Source organism: Festucalex cinctus, chromosome 18 (genome assembly GCF_051991245.1).
Source record: "Festucalex cinctus isolate MCC-2025b chromosome 18, RoL_Fcin_1.0, whole genome shotgun sequence".
NCBI classification, from domain to species: Eukaryota; Metazoa; Chordata; class Actinopteri; order Syngnathiformes; family Syngnathidae; genus Festucalex; species Festucalex cinctus.
The window spans coordinates 14,485,052-14,501,612 of record NC_135428.1 but is presented as its reverse complement, the minus strand read 5'-3'; the positions used below and the strand labels follow the sequence as shown (position 1 = coordinate 14,501,612).

At 38.7% G+C, this 16,561-nt stretch overlaps 1 protein-coding gene across 3 annotated transcripts in view; it reads right to left on the bottom strand.

Annotated features, from left to right (window-relative positions):
* Positions 1 to 16,561, bottom strand: part of sgcd (sarcoglycan, delta (dystrophin-associated glycoprotein)) — a 233,126-nt gene that overhangs the window by 115,629 nt on the left and 100,936 nt on the right. For all 3 annotated transcript variants that reach the window (XM_077505373.1, XM_077505372.1, XM_077505374.1), the window contains one exon: positions 1,723 to 1,893. In XM_077505373.1, coding sequence (XP_077361499.1) covers positions 1,723 to 1,824 — 102 coding nt within the window. In that variant the 5' untranslated portion in view covers positions 1,825 to 1,893. The remainder of the gene's footprint in view (positions 1 to 1,722; positions 1,894 to 16,561) is intronic.

Genomic DNA, 16,561 nt, shown 5'->3' with positions numbered 1-16,561 from the left:
GTAACTGGCAACCCTCCTGCGAGTGTTATTTTCCCGTGAATGTCTCTGATTGGTCAATCAGATGCGAGAAAATGCAGTGATTACTTGAAGACATTACTAGCGAGAATGAATAACACAAATGTGCACTTTTAGGGCGCTGTGCGACAGCGACGCGCACGCCTTCTCATCGAGAGCACATTAGCTTAGCGGCTGGTTAGCATCACAAAGTCACCTCAACTAGGCGGCGACTTACCAGTCACGGTAAAATAACCACCGCGGATTGTTTATCTTGCCCAAAAAATATGAGACCGCTTCTGTACTATTATCCAACCACTGTCTGCTTTTTTATTTTTCATGTGCGTCTGATCAAGAGCCACATGTTGCGGCATTGTTTTTATGCAGCAGCAATGTGTTATGGATTACGTCACCACATCAATTTCGCGATATTTCAAATTCTTATCACCCCAAAAAATACACCGGTAATATCGTAGAAGTTATGATATGAAACACTCCTATTAACTCATTCACTCCCAGCCATTTTCACAGAAGCGATCCCATTCGCTCCCGGCTGTTTTACTGGATTTTGACTGATTTTGCAAGGCCCACAGAAAATTGTGTTCAATTGCTATAAAAGCATGGAGCAACTACCAAAAGAAAGATTAAAGTCTCTTCTTTTATTGGGGAAAAAAAAGTATGTTTCTATCTGTTTCCGTTTTGCTGCAATTAGCATTAGAAGAGAGCTAACTTTCATCAGTTTTCACAAATCTATTTAAAATTGTAAGTAATTGAGCTTTTTTTCTACATGGCCCTGGTTGATCTCCTTTGCTCTGCTGCCACCTGCTGGCCGTTTGTGTAATAACTACCATTTCTGCCACCGTTCTTTGGAGTTGAGAGGCTGCATCAAAGCCTTCTGTATGCTCTAGCGTTAAAAAAATAATAATAATAATACGAAAAACGTATAAATACGTCTTTGGGACACTTAAAACATAAAAAAACGTATTTGCACGTTATTGGGAGCAAATGAGTTAAGAGCAATCTAATCTTTATCATAAAGAAAGTTGTGGAATTCTGCACATTTTTAAAATTGTCAAATACAACTTGACCCCAGTCTCCACAAATATATGCATTATTATTCCTCCATTTATTACCGATAAATTTTGACGTGTCTGCTGCGTTGCGACTGGAATTCCTCCAGTACAGGCTTTCCAAGTAAGGTGCTGTCATTAATCGTGCGTTAAAAAAAAAAATTGTGACGCGAAAGGAATTTTAAATTAACTCAAAATTAACACACTAATTTTGACACCCGTATTTGGTACCTTTTGATTCCTTTACCATCCGCATTTGAAAGAGGCAAAAATCTGTTATTTTCATACCATTGTGCAATGTGCATAACTGGAAAAAAAAAAAAAAGAAGTTATTTTGGTACTCCTAACAACAAGCTCCATCTTTGAGTACCCTACCATAACATGTTGGTACCCCAAAGTACATTTTACAAATGCCCAAACCGATCCATACAGCTTTGTTGGAAACAAGACTTCCGGGGCCATACCCAATGTTTGGTATCCTGATCAAGTGCTAACAAACTGCAAGAAATAAGCTGCATATCTCCAGAGTAGAATGTCGACTTCAAGAAAAAGAAAAGAAAAGAAAAGAAAAGAAAAGAAAAGAAAAGAAAAGAAAAGAAAAGAAAAGAAAAGAAAAGAAAAGAAAAGAAAAGAAAAGAAAAGAGAGCGCCAAGCTCACCTCAGCGTGCGAGTGTGCTGACTCGGCGTCCGTCGGGCTTTCCCTAATCACCTGAGACGAGGCGGCTGAGCGATCCGGGCGGGCCGCCGCTGAGCTGATCATCCTCTCGGGGGCCACATGATCATTACGACTCCTCCGTCGTCCGCCGCCGCTCGCCTCCCGTCGTCATCGCTTTGGAAAAGAGAGGCGACAAGTAGAGCAGATCAGCACCAAAAAAAATAAAATAAAAAAAAAAAAGAGAAGAAGGAGCCACAAAGAAGCTTGGCCGGCGGCCTCAACTCCCCGAGTGGTCATTGGGCTTGACTGTTTCCGTGTTAAACGACTGTGATTTAGCCAATTAGCAACGTTGCAGGCGCCACTCGAATATTAGGAAAAGTAAAAATGGCAATTAGTCACCAGCCGTGACATTGTTGTGATGATGCTGCTTTATTTGACTATAAAAAGAAAAAGTTGAAGGCGCAACTTTGCCGGCCTTCAAAACAAAAGTCATGCCGCAGCCCTTTTTACACAGTTCCACATTTAATACCCTAAAAAAACAGACAGGTATAACAAATGCATATCATACATTTAGATTTCATGATGAAAGAATCAGACCATTGCAACGAAGACTAAATGAGACAGCACAAAGTGACTCAACTGGACAATAGTGGGGGAAATAAAAAAATAAAATAAAAAAAAAAGAGTAAATGGACCCTTGAATATGGTGAAATAGAAGGAGAAAGTGTTGAAATTTCAGAGCCTTTTGGTTCCATTCATTGACTGTTTCCATGATGGAGACTCTCCACTCTTCGCTTTTGGCTTTTTACACATTCCTAGTGCTAATAAAAAAAAAAAATTGCAATATTGCAGATTATATATGTAACTTCTATAGAGTCCTCCATTGTGACGCTAAACTTTTCACTTTTTTTTTTTTTTTTGGTGTGGCTAAAACGGGCTTGGTTTTACCACTGCAGCATGCATTTAGCTAGCTAGCTAGCTAGCTATGCTTACACCTGGAAAATGCATCTCCCATGGATGCCACTATTTACGGAACAGCTCATCGTTATTGATTTAAATTCCCAAACGAGCCTTCCGCCCATCCGCTGGCCTATAAGAGCCAACAGACGCTTGTTAGCTTGCAAGCTAGCTGGTGACTAGCATGTCTCACAGTGGAAGCTCCCGAGATGACCTAGCATGGTATATTCCAAAAACCGGAGGCTTTAAGTGGATATATTTTCTCAGCTCAAACATGTTAGGATGTGCAGGCAAAGGAAAGTTAGCTGCTACATGAAGTAGCATCTATTTTTCAGTGGGGCGTGGTTTCAGCGCATTTAACGGACACGCCCACAGTGTTGAGGAGCAGAGACAACGGCTTCATTTTTCACCATTTTGAAGCCTTATTTGATTGCCATTTTTTTAATCATTCAAATTTCTTAGTCCTCTGTGGTATTTATTTTCACTTCAAAGGGAATTTTGGTAAAATACTTCTGTTAAAAAAAAAGAAAAGAAAAGAGAAAGAAAATTGATTAAAATTTGAATAAAATTGGCGTGAATGCGAGTGTGAATGCTTGTTTGTGTATATGAGCCCTTTAATTGGCTAGCGAGGTAAGACTAATTTCAGACTGAACCTTCCCCGATCTCCCAAACTTTTCTCCCCAAAGACCTCCTCTTCAATTTAATTGACGTTTCTTGCTTTCTTCAGGCAACCCCCAAAACACCCAGACTCTGTCCCACTGATAGAAATCCATCTCTTGGCTCGTAGTTCATGAATTCTTTCTTTTCTATTCCGCATATAAATTTGAAGAATACACACACACACACACACAGCGAAATACGCACACACACGTATGCTGTTGCCTAATTAGGGCTGGAGTGTGAATTAACGAGCAGGTCGGGGCAGGTTAATGAAGGGTGGCGCCACTCTGCTGCGGGCTGAAATAAAAAAAAAGACTGTATATGTGAGCCGAGTCCTGATGTTGGGGCTACCGCTCTTCAAATTAGCATGTGCCGGCATGAAGGAAGAGGAGGAGTCAAGATTTCTTGCTTCTGAACTTTACTTGCCCTTCCGTTTTCATGCTGAGAAAAATGAAATCTATGCGGTGGGGAGGCGTGAAGAGCGTAAAATCACTGGGTAGTTCCCGACTAATTAGTAATGGACAGGGTGTATTTGTGATTTGCATGACTCATATGTTTTGTTTTGTTTTGTTTTTTACCTGTTAGAAAATATCACCTAACACAGTATTTCATTTATGCATCTATTTGAGGGAGGTGTTCATTTATATTTAGGTGAAGCGATACACATGCGATGAATTGTGGTGTGGTGTCTAATATGCTGACAATTGAGTTTATGAACCTAAACAACAGTCAGTTTTTTTTTGTCATCTATTTGAGGGAGGCGTTTATTTATCTTGGGTGTCACGACGCTTCAGCGACTAATTGCAGTGTGGCCTCTCTAGAGGCCCACAATAATATTGACAATAGAATTTATGTACTAAGACAACAACTACGAGCATTAATTTTGCAGGCGTTTATTTGAGGGAGGAACCCATTTTTCTTAAGCAGACAAAAGCATGCATTGCTACCCAATGTGATAAGCTGAGCAGAACACATTTTATGCTTATGTGGGAAGAACAGCATCTATGAATTGAGAAAAATCACACTTAACATTTTTTGTTTGTCTTTGAGGGAGGCATTTATTTGTTTTACATTTATTACCTGTTACTGTTTACAATACCTATTTTGTGACTACTATAGTGAGTAGCCATTATTGTTTCCTGAGATTTTACGAACTTAATTGAGAGAGGCATGCAATTTTCCGTGTAGCCTGTGACTAAATGAAGCAAGGCATCTATTAGATTGGGACCATCATAGAGGTACTTGCCGTTATTTTCTGAAAAGAATGAAAATGGAGGTCAATATTTAAAGGAGGTATTCATTTTCCCCGACCTGGCAACTAATTGAACTACATTTATTAGGGGCCACTATGATAGAAAATACAGTATTAGCTATTATTCTAAACAACACAAATAAAGGCCTCCCTCCTAATAAAGACATTTTCCCCAAAAGACACCAGAACACACTCAATCATTATTTCAAAATATACACGATGGATTTTGAATATGGTAGCTCCTTCATTATAATCCATGGGGTCAAAAAAGACTCCTATGGTAGCCAGCTGATACGATTAGAGGGGAGGCATAGATGCCAACGTTTGCATTTAATGTGCACAACTGCAGAATGAGCACAGCGACATGACAGGCCGGCCCGCTTCGTCTAATTAAGCAGGTAGGCGGCACCGACCACGAGCTGGCGGCCATTAGTGTCACTCCTGCTTCCAAATTAATGGAGGCGAGGATGAGTTGAGGCGGACTGGGAAAAAAAAAATCAAACATAAAGGTTAAGCTCTCTTTCTTTGAGTCCATTTCTCCTTCATCGGCTCACTTTCACATCCTGCCACTCGCATCTGGAGTGCAGAAACAGATGTGCAAGCGTTCATGATCTGAATGGTGGCCTTCACACCTCCAACAGACAGAAAATCATGTGTGAAAAAAAATAAATGGCAAGCTTCTTTTTCGGTGAGTGGCAAGGCTCATGAGCTGCATTGCTAGGTATTCGTTAGCAAAAGCCCAAATACATCTCACCCACATATGTTCCCCCAAATCGACGCCTTCCATTTTGACACCAAAAAAACAAAAAAGTATTAAATATAATCATCTTTTTGCAGACACTATTTTCCCCCAAACGAAAAAATAAAATAAAATAAATAACTGTTGAAAAATAAACACCTCCCCCAAATAGACGCCTCCCATTTTAACACCAAAAAACCCAAAAAAGTATTAAATATAGTCATCTTTTTGCAGACACTATTTTCCCCCCAAACGAAAAAACACACTTGTAAAAAAAATAACTGTTGAAAAATAAACACCTCCCCAAATCGACGCCTCTCATTTTGACACCAGAAAAACAAAAAAAGTAGTAAATATAATCATCTCATATGCTGACACTATTTTCTCCCAAACGAAAAACACAATTGGGAAAAAATAAATAACTCTTGAAAAATAAACACCTCCCCCAAATCGACGCCTTCCATTTTGACACCAAAAAAACAAAAAAGTATTAAATATAATCATCTTTTTGCAGACACTATTTTCCCCCAAATGAAAAAATAAAATAAAATAAATAACTGTTGAAAAATAAACACCTCCCCCAAATAGACGCCTCCCATTTTAACACCAAAAAAAAAAAAAGTATTAAATACAATCATCTTTTTGCAGACACTATTTTCCCCCAAATGAAAAAATAAAATAAAATAAATAACTGTTGAAAAATAAACACCTCCCCCAAATAGACGCCTCCCATTTTAACACCAAAAAAAAAAAAGTATTAAATACAATCATCTTTTTGCAGACACTATTTTCCCCCAAATGAAAAAATAAAATAAAATAAATAACTGTTGAAAAATAAACACCTCCCCCAAATAGACGCCTCCCATTTTAACACCAAAAACCCCCCAAAAAGTATTAAATATAATCATCTCATATGCAGACACTATTTTCCACCAAACGAAAAAATAAAATAAAATAAATAACTGTTGAAAAACAAACACCTCCCCCAAATAGACGCCTCCCATTTTAACACCAAAAAAAACAAAAAAGTATTAAATATAATCATCTTTTTGCAGACACTATTTTCCCCCCAAACGAAAAAACACACTTGGAAAAAAAATAACTGTTGAAAAATAAACACCTCCCCAAATCGACGCCTCTCATTTTGACACCAGAAAAACAAAAAAAGTAGTAAATATAATCATCTCATATGCTGACACTATTTTCTCCCAAACGAAAAACACAATTGGGAAAAAATAAATAACTCTTGAAAAATAAACACCTCCCCCAAATCGACGCCTTCCATTTTGACACAAAAAAAACAAAAAAGTATTAAATACAATAATCTTTTTGCAGACACTATTTTCCCCCAAATGAAAAAATAAAATAAAATAAATAACTGTTGAAAAATAAACACCTCCCCCCAAATAGACGCCTCCCATTTTAACACCAAAAAAACCCAAAAAAGTATTAAATATAATCATCTCATATGCAGACACTATTTTCCCCCAAACGAAAAAATAAAATAAAAAAAATAACTGTTGAAAAATAAACACCTCCCCAAATCGACGCCTCTCATTTTGACACCAGAAAAACAAAAAAAGTAGTAAATATAATCATCTCATATGCTGACACTATTTTCTCCCAAACGAAAAACACAATTGGGAAAAAATAAATAACTCTTGAAAAATAAACACCTCCCCCAAATCGACGCCTTCCATTTTGACACCAAAAAAACAAAAAAGTATTAAATATAATCATATTTTTGCAGACACTATTTTCCCCCAAATGAAAAAATAAAATAAAATAAATAACTGTTGAAAAATAAACACCTCCCCCCAAATAGACGCCTCCCATTTTAACACCAAAAAAACCCAAAAAAGTATTAAATATAATCATCTCATATGCAGACACTATTTTCCCCCAAACGAAAAAATAAAATAAAAAAAATAACTGTTGAAAAATAAACACCTCCCCAAATCGACGCCTCTCATTTTGACACCAGAAAAACAAAAAAAGTAGTAAATATAATCATCTCATATGCTGACACTATTTTCTCCCAAACGAAAAACACAATTGGGAAAAAATAAATAACTCTTGAAAAATAAACACCTCCCCCAAATCGACGCCTTCCATTTTGACACCAAAAAAACAAAAAAGTATTAAATATAATCATCTTTTTGCAGACACTATTTTCCCCCCAAACAGAAAACACACTTGGAAAAAAAATAACTGTTGAAAAATAAACACCTCCCCCAAATCGACGCCTCTCATTTTGACACCAGAAAAACAAAAAAGTATTAAATGTACCCTTCCTGCACACCTCCTACCTGGGACAATTCCCATTCCTGACACACGTACGTCGCGGCGTGAATTCAGTCCTGTCTTGACCTTTAACGGCAGATGGAGATGCGGCTTCGGCAAAAAAGGTAACACGTCAATGCGGCTCCTCCCCCTTCGCATGCGTGCACGGACTCGTCGGCCATGCAAAAGGTCCCCGAAGGTTTGTTTACGGGGGAGAACAATGGGGGACAAAGGAGATAACGAGTGTGGACTCATCTGCAAGTTTGACAGAAGAGAAAGAGGAAGGCAAAACTTCTCATGGGAATTAACCCAGGAAATGAAAAAAATCAGTTTTAGCTCTTCATTGGGAACTTCAACATTGTTCGGGAAAATTTTCTCTGGAACCGCAAAAATTTGGTGCGAAAAATTTCTGCCTCGAAATGGGATCGGGACGATTACCCGGCTAATCGATAGGATAATCAATTCTAAAAAGATTCGTTAGTCATGGCCTTAGTTATTATTAATCATTAATGCCTTTTATTTATATGAAGACACTGATCATGTTAATGAATTTTCCCAATTAGGAAGCAGATATAAAGACCAGTATGCATGTCTCCAGTTTTTGTTAGTATTTAATTAAATTTATTTATTTAATTATTTTTTGTATTTGTGTGATTTATTTTACTTTTTTTTTTTAGTTTGGTTTCAAATTATTATTATTTTGTTTACGGAATATTTTTTCATTTTTTCTCTATATTTTTCCTGTTTTTTCAGATTTTTTTTCTGTTTTTCAGATATTTTTTAAATGTTTTATATATATATATATATATATATATATATATATATATATATATATATATATATATATATATATATATGGGGTTTTTTGGACAGAAAATGACACCAAAATAACAGAAATGAAAATTATTCAACCCACTCCCCAGAAAAATAGGGAAAAAAAATCCATAAAACAGACAAAAATATTGGGGGGAAAAAAAAAAACGACCTCCCAAAATTATTCAGAAAAACAGAACTTGTATTTCCCCTCAAGTGAATTCTGTTCTCCCGTACTTTTACAACTAAGACTGACACGGCTAGCATTGCCACGAAACTATTCATGAAGTAAACACTAGACGAGCAACAAAACAGGTGTCGTCGAGTGTATTCAACGATCTCGCAGCTGTGATAGCTTTGCCGTTAAAAAATCCAAGCGTCTCAACTCTGAGTTTGGGAGTTTTGCATCCGCTTTGAAAAGAGGCTAATCCCCGGATCCGGGCTACATTTATCTGCTGGAGAAAGGCCCAGACGACAAAAAAAAAACATTTAAGATGGATGCCTGCAGAGTTGAGGCCGCGGAGACTGTGAGAGTATTAAGAGCGTTATCTGGGATTTGGACGCATCCGGCACAGGAGGCCGACCGGGACAGCCTGGCTGCAGATTGGAGAGTTGTAAAAGGTGACACAAACGATATCAGGTGAAGGCACAGAGGGAAACTTGTGATGAGATCGTCTTCCATCAGGGCAAAGGCCACTGTCGCAATACTGTAGCTGAGACAAGACTTCAAGCAAAACAAAAACATTTGGAACAACCAGGGTTAGCGTCTTCCGTAGACTACGTCGGTATAAAACCTTCAAGAATGGCTTTTTATTTTTTATTATTATTATTTTTTAAATATACTAACTACAGTTGTTTTTCCACAATTTGAAAGGGGCTAAGTACAGAGCCCTGAGGCACTGCAACGGTTTACAGATTCGATTTCAAAGATTCACCATACTTCTGCAAACAACCCTGATCAACTGAGCTTCCTCTCTCGTCACACAAAGCTCGTCTGTTAGTCAAGATGCATGACTTCATCGTACGTCAGAAGACTAATTACTACTTTCCTATTATAAGCACAATTTAGTTCGTTCAGTGTGTTTTTTTTATATTCATTATGTATACCAAGCTTAATGATTGCCTTGAAATTTCGTAGCATTAAATACATCACTTCTCAAAAATATTCATGTGCATCCCACTTCTCTTGCCAATAGTCAGCTTCAAGAAGTGAATTACTTTCAAGAGGAAAATACAATGACATTAAGCCCTAGTTTGGATGTTTCTGGGGTTGGTGAAAGATTGTGGTTCGGAACTCTGTGGGTAGTAGGTGGTGTCTGGTTGGTGCTGGATTTCACTTTGTTTCATATTTCTTTCCTTTGATCCTTCCTCTGGTCTCCTGACAACTTCACGACTCTGGTGGGACTCCGAAGTAGTCGGGTAAGGTGAAGGGTGGGTGGGTTGGTGGGTAGGATGGATGGATGGATGGATGGATGGATGGATGGACGGACGGACGGACGGACGGGCGGGCGGGCGGGCGGACGGACGGACGGACGGACGGACGGACGGACGGACGGATGGATGGGGTGTAGGTAGGTAGAAAAAAAAGTGGACCCTACTTCTCTCACCAAAAGTCAACCTTGATAAACTTATTACTGAGTGGTCTGTTTTGATTGATAATCGTAACACTGCACCTTCAATTATCAAAGCAAAGGTATTCAAATTCATTCAGGGTACCATATTGCCATATTCACGTGTATCCCGCTTCTCTCACAAAAAGTCAACTGGGATAAACGTGTTAATAAGCAGACTCTTTCCAGTTTGTTTTCTGTAACTTTTTAAATCAAAAACCTCTGAAATTCTCACAAGGCCACTCCTTGTTAATGAGCTTTTGTGTCTGTCGATTCTCCACCTCGGATTTTTTTTTTTTTTTTTTTACGTCACCTCGAGCTGCGCTTTGAATAGATTAAGTGCGAAAACAGTAATTGCACCAACTCGACAGCATATTTGGCCAAGAGTCAGTCAAAATGGTGAAGCCGAGAAGAGTGAAAGAGTAGCAAAAGTCTGTTTGAAAAGAAATGAAGAGAGAAGAAGCCACTGGAGCGCCCATAAGTCAAGAGACGTGCGATTGTGAGTGATGGCGAGTCAGGAGAAGACAAGTCAAGGCACGAGCAAAGCGCTGGAAGGCTTTCTGGATGAAAAGCATCAATAATCCTCGGCCTTCTTTCTCTCGCTCTCGCCATCCTTCATCCTCGGGATGTTTTGTTCACACCCCCGCCCCCACCCACTCCTCGGCTTCGAAGGATTTTATCATTCTCGCACCGCCCCTGGGGACTTATTCCGCTTTCAAATCATTGATGCTGATTACCCCCGGCCCTGTCATATTGATTTGGGAGATTTATTGTCGCTCGGCTCCCCCCTGCGAAAGGTCCCCGGCCCCAGTGTCCCCGAGCTGGCCTTCATTTGTTAAGACGCTCGCTTCTTCTTGACAGGGGGACACGCCAAAACTCCACATGCACACACGCACACACTCCAACTTAAAAATAGTCTCCAACAAATCATGCACTTTAGATATCTCCTCCAAAAGGTCCATTATTGGATGTTTCAAAGCAACAGGGAGTGTTGGAACTCGTCTAATAAGTTCTGCTCTTGCACTTGCCGACTCTCGGCGGTGCTATAAATCACCCGCAATCCCTCAGTCCGGCAAAGCAAAACAGCCTGGATCAAGAGATGACATCGCCGGCGCGGAGCGGCGCGGAGCGGCGCGGAGCTTCTGCTCCTCTCAGCCTCTGATTTGCAGTGAGCGTTTTACGACATGACTTTCAGCATGATGTCACGCGCTCGCTTGCTTGCGAGTGGCAAAAGGCCGAGCAAAACGGGGAAATGGCTTAAATGATGATTGGAGTCAGAGTTTGAATGCCAGTTGAACAGAAGATGTTAAATTGCTTAGAAGGGAGATGGAATGCCAGTTGTAATTTATATTTCAACAGGTTTTAATGAAAAAAAAAAAAAAATCATCCCACTCAGTGTGGATGAACTCCTCCTGGGTGCATTTCCTCACAGGGTTCTTCTGTGCCCCACCATGTTGTGGTTTGCGTGTGTGACTGTGGGTTGGGGATATTGGGAGCTTTTTCTTTTTATTGTATTATAGATGTTTTAATTGTTCCGCACTTTGAGTTGTATTTGAATGTATGAAAGGTGCTATATAAATAAATTTGATTGATTGATTGATTGATTGATTGAGATAGCATGCTGTAGTCTACTATTTGTTGCTAGCTATTGTATGTGTTTTCTAAAGTAAAACATGAATTTATACTGGTCTGGTTTCCTTTAGGGCTGTCACGATGAAAACTTTTTTTTTTTTTTTAGAAATTATTACTTAATCCACTGATTAATAATTGGATGCAATTTTATTTTGCATCAAAGTTTACAGTCCTACAAAATCATTTCATTCTGATGAGTGTTTATAACCAATTGTTGTTTATTTGGTATTGTTTTGTGTATAGCTGTCAAAATTAATCGATTCATCAACAAGTAAACGATCAAAATAATCAACCACTATTTTAACAATCGAGTAATTGTTCGGAGCCATTTTTTTTTATGTAAAATTGTCCAAATGCACTGATTTCAGCATATCAACATGAATTATTCGCTGATTTCTGTAGTCGTTCATGAAAGAAGATTGATTATCTTCTGTGTTTAATCAAAATAAGACATTTGCAAACTTCTGTTTTTACTTGGGAAAACAACGACTAAATCGAGTAAAACATCAATTCCCCCTTTTTTAATCACTACACGGATACGAAGTACGAAATAACTAGTTATTAAACAGTAATCAAATAATTATGCTTTTTAAATACACTTTATTGAAAAATATAATGAGTCTGATTGGTCGATTGAGTAATAAAGTAATCAATTCTAAAAATATTGGATAGTGACAGCACTAGTTTAGTGGTTTAAAAAACAATAATAAACAATGAAGCGATATTACGCAAAAATCATTGACGCACTCCCCAAACATTTGGGAACCGATTCAGTTTCAGATTCATTGGAACCCAGAGTTCAAAATAAACATGGTGAGGCTGCATGCAGCAGTTATGCTGCACACAAATGGAATCAGTCAGCCCCGAGTTTAAATATTTTTAAATCCAAGTTAAAAACATTGCTTTTTTTATTTTTTTCTCCTCAACCTTTGATTCGGGTCTTCTAGTAGAATATTCGCTGCGACTTTATCACCCCATGCCCATTTCATGCCCGTTCCATTTGTAGGGAGAAGTGAGGCGGCAAAAACGTTTGCTTTTACAGTCTGTGTCGAAAGGGGCTACTGAACAAACACATTTGTCCACAAGAATCGCGTGTGGACGCTACAAAGTCCATCCGAGCGCTTCAAATGCCAAGTTGTCACGCGGCGGCGCGTCCGGTGCGACAGGCTGATTTGTCACGGCGGCGTGCGGCCGTGTCGCCTCGGCGGGGGGGCCCTGATGGATCGCGCGGCAGAAGGCCGCCGTCTGGGAATCCCGTCCTGCGGCGTGACATCCTTTTTGCCCCACCCGACACTGTACGAGTCTGTAAAAGTCAGGTGGGAGTTTGCATACAAAAAAGATCCAATCAGAGATCTGATGAAAAAAAAATGGAAGTCTGAGCTTTTTATGTGATGGAGTCAATCTCAATGTATTTGTCACACGTGGCCCGTACCGGCGGGGCGCAATGTTTTGAGCTGCTGGCACGCAACGACTTCACAGATGGTTTGACCGCGAGCTATGAATATGCTGACATGAATATACAAGAGGAGGAAGAGGAGGAGGAAGGGGGGGAAGCCGGAGGGAAATGTTGGACAGCTGCTCAAACAACCAGACAAACCCCACAAACGTGGAACATTAGAGTAAAGCAGTACAAGGCTACATTAGCTTCTTGCGCTAGCTGCCGACTGGCTAGCTGCCATACGCTTGGGATCAAAACATAGGTTGGGAAACTTGTGGCTCTTTGGTCCCTCTCCTGAGACTCCATGTTGATCTCTTAAAAATAAATAATAAATAAATAAAATAAAAAAATATTTTCTTTACATGTTTATTTTTGCATGTTTTTTTAATGAATTATTTAATTTAATAAAATAGTAAATTTTTAAAAATGTCGGAGTCCGAATTTTTAAGTTGTCAGAAAAAGAAAAGAAAAAAAGTTGTTAAAATTACCTAAAAATGTCCAAAAAGTGACCATAAAATGTCTATGAAATTACCAACAAATGTCAGAGAATTGAATAAAAAAGGCAGACAATAAAAGAAGAAAGGCAGGAAATTAACATAAAATGTCTTCGGAATTGTCAAAAAGTCAGAAAATTGACTGGGAAAAAAAAGAAAAAAAAAAGCAGGAAATAAAACGATCAAAAAGTAGCTATAAAATGTCCTAAAACAAAAGAAAAGAATGCCAAAATTGCTATGCAATATACAAAAAATTGCCAAAAAGTCAGAAAATATTTTCTTTAAAAAGCAGAAAAGAAAACATTTAAAAGTAACTATGAAATGTCCAAAAACAAATGAAGAAATCCTGAAAATTACTGTAAAATGTCCACAAACAATTGCAAAAAAATATATATATATATATATTTCTGAATTTTTTATTCAGAAAAAGCAGGCCCGAAGATGTTCAAAATGTAAAATGTCTAAAAAGAAAACAAGAATTTCTGAAAATTACCATAACAATGGCCAAAAAAGTGGGCGGCACGGTGTTTGAGTGGTTAGCACGTCCGCTAACGAAATAATATAATAAATAAAAATAATAAATAATAAATAACTAATGAAAAATCACCACAAAAACAAAACAAAAACAAATGAAGAAATCCGGAAAATTACCTTCATAATGTCCATAAAATTGCCTAAAATATCAGAAATTTGACAGACAGGCAGATAAGTCTAAAAATGTATGAAAAACGAATTCTGAAAAATGACAACAACAAATCTATTTGTATATCGAACGTTCATTTTCCTTCATTACAATGTTGAAGGTTTTCCGGCTCCAGGCAGCTTTTTGATTATTTATTTGGTCTGAAATGACTCTTGTGACATGAAAGATTGCTGACCCTTGGTCTTTGTTGACTAGTGGGTAGGATGGCGGGCACGTGGTGAGCACATCAACACGAGCTGAATGCAAACGTACAACAATACAAACAAACGGGATCACATTTACAACCATCACTCGTCAACACATTCAAGGGAACGCTAAATTGTTCCCTGCACAGTTAATAAAGTTTTTTAACGATGGCAAGAGCGTCCGTAGCGCAACAGTTTCTTCATCGGATGACGACATGGCCGTGAAAGAGGCAGCAGACGCTTACTCACATTACGACGGTACGCTCGGTGGATTTAAAAGAGCCGCTTCCTAACGCCTTGGCTGCCAAGAACGACGCAGTAGACAGCTTTGCTTTTAATATCTTTTAAAAGACATTTTTAGCGGCCGTGACACACTTTCAACGCGGTCAAAAATAAATAAGTAAAAAAAGCAACAACAAAAAAAAGCGGATTGAGTCCCGAAAAGCTGCTGACCTAATGGTTCGGAAAAACAAATAAACAGTCATGCGGTGAGGAGGAGGCATAAAAATGAATGAATTCCTCGCAGGGGTCACTTTATGTCTGTTGGCGCCTCGCTATGTGTGTGTGCGTGTCAGTTAATGAACACTCCAGAGTTGAGGCAGAAGGCCCAACACTTTTTTTTTTTACTGCACGCCGTGAATCTCCAAGAAAGCCATCAGTGTGCATAAAAGCATATGTGGACCCGTGAGATTGTGTGTGTGTGATTTATGGGGATAAAATGGAGAACAACTCACAAAAAAAAAAAAAAAAAAAAAAAAGGCGTGCAGCGGCGACCAGCTGAGCTAAAATACGATTAGCGGCAACCTCGAGACGCTCCAAAACAACAATGGCGGGGAAGCTGTATTTCAAACTAATGCGCCCGAGTGCAAATATCATTCAGCGCTACGATGGCTAAAACATGCTCAACGCAATCGAGATTCATCATTCGCAAAACTCATCGACACCCGGCATATTCGCCATTCGGTATTCGCAGATTTACGAGTTTCCCATTTTTCATTTTTAACTTATGCTCCGTTTTGGTGCAAAGGAACTACATGGAAGCAAATTGAGGAGTTTCATGCAGCGCTTTGACGCCATCTTGTGATATCTATAGGCAATAAGAAACAGATTTTCACTGTTTGCGTAAAGGCTCGGGGTGGGGGGGGGGGCACGACATCTAGACATCAAAGATTGAACATAATGAAATAGGAAAGTAGTAACGTGGTGCTAGGAGATACTGTTTTTGGTTCCGTGGCCACTCTTGTTTCATCTATCTATCTATCTATCTATCTATCTATCTAGAGAGAGAGAGAGAGAGAGAGAAAGAAAGAAAGAAAGAAAGAAAGAAAGAGAGAGAGAGATAAAGAAAACGTTTTTGTCACTTTTTTTGCTTCCATTCAATGTAAATTGCGCTGCTCCTTCTGGTCGAACCACCTTGGCCACCAGAGGGTAGTATAGAACAGACATATGGCGATGAGATGCTACAGGATGGCGGCAAAGCACTACTTTAATATTATACAGGGCTGACTAAATGGCGCTCATCCCCTCACTTCAACATAGTTCCTTGGCACCAAGATGCCACACGATGGCGTCAAAGCAATACTTTTACATTGTGATGCATTAACTCATTCAAACCCAAAAATGTTTTTTTTTAATACTTTGTCGTGTGTTACACGTTTTTTTTTTTTATGCAAGAGCATACAGAAGGCTTTGATGCAGCTTCTGACATGAAGACGTGGCTTTAAAGCAGGGGTGTCAAACATAAGGCCCGCGGGCCGGATCAGGCCCGCAATGGGGTTTAATCCGGCCCGCGAGATGATTTTGGAAAGTAAAAAAAAATAATATCGGCCCAATTAATCAGTCAAAGCTTATAAATTCATAATTACACAAGCAAGCCTCAGTTGAGCAATGCAACTTGTACATGGAATTGCTCTGAATGTCGTTATTTTAAACAATTTAAAGTTAGTTTGTTTAAAAAATAAAAACATGAATTAAACAAACGTGCTGAATAAGACACACATTCAACTACACGTATGACAAGGATGAACGTCCTTATAACTTCATGAACGGCACACAATGCATTCACTGAACAATATT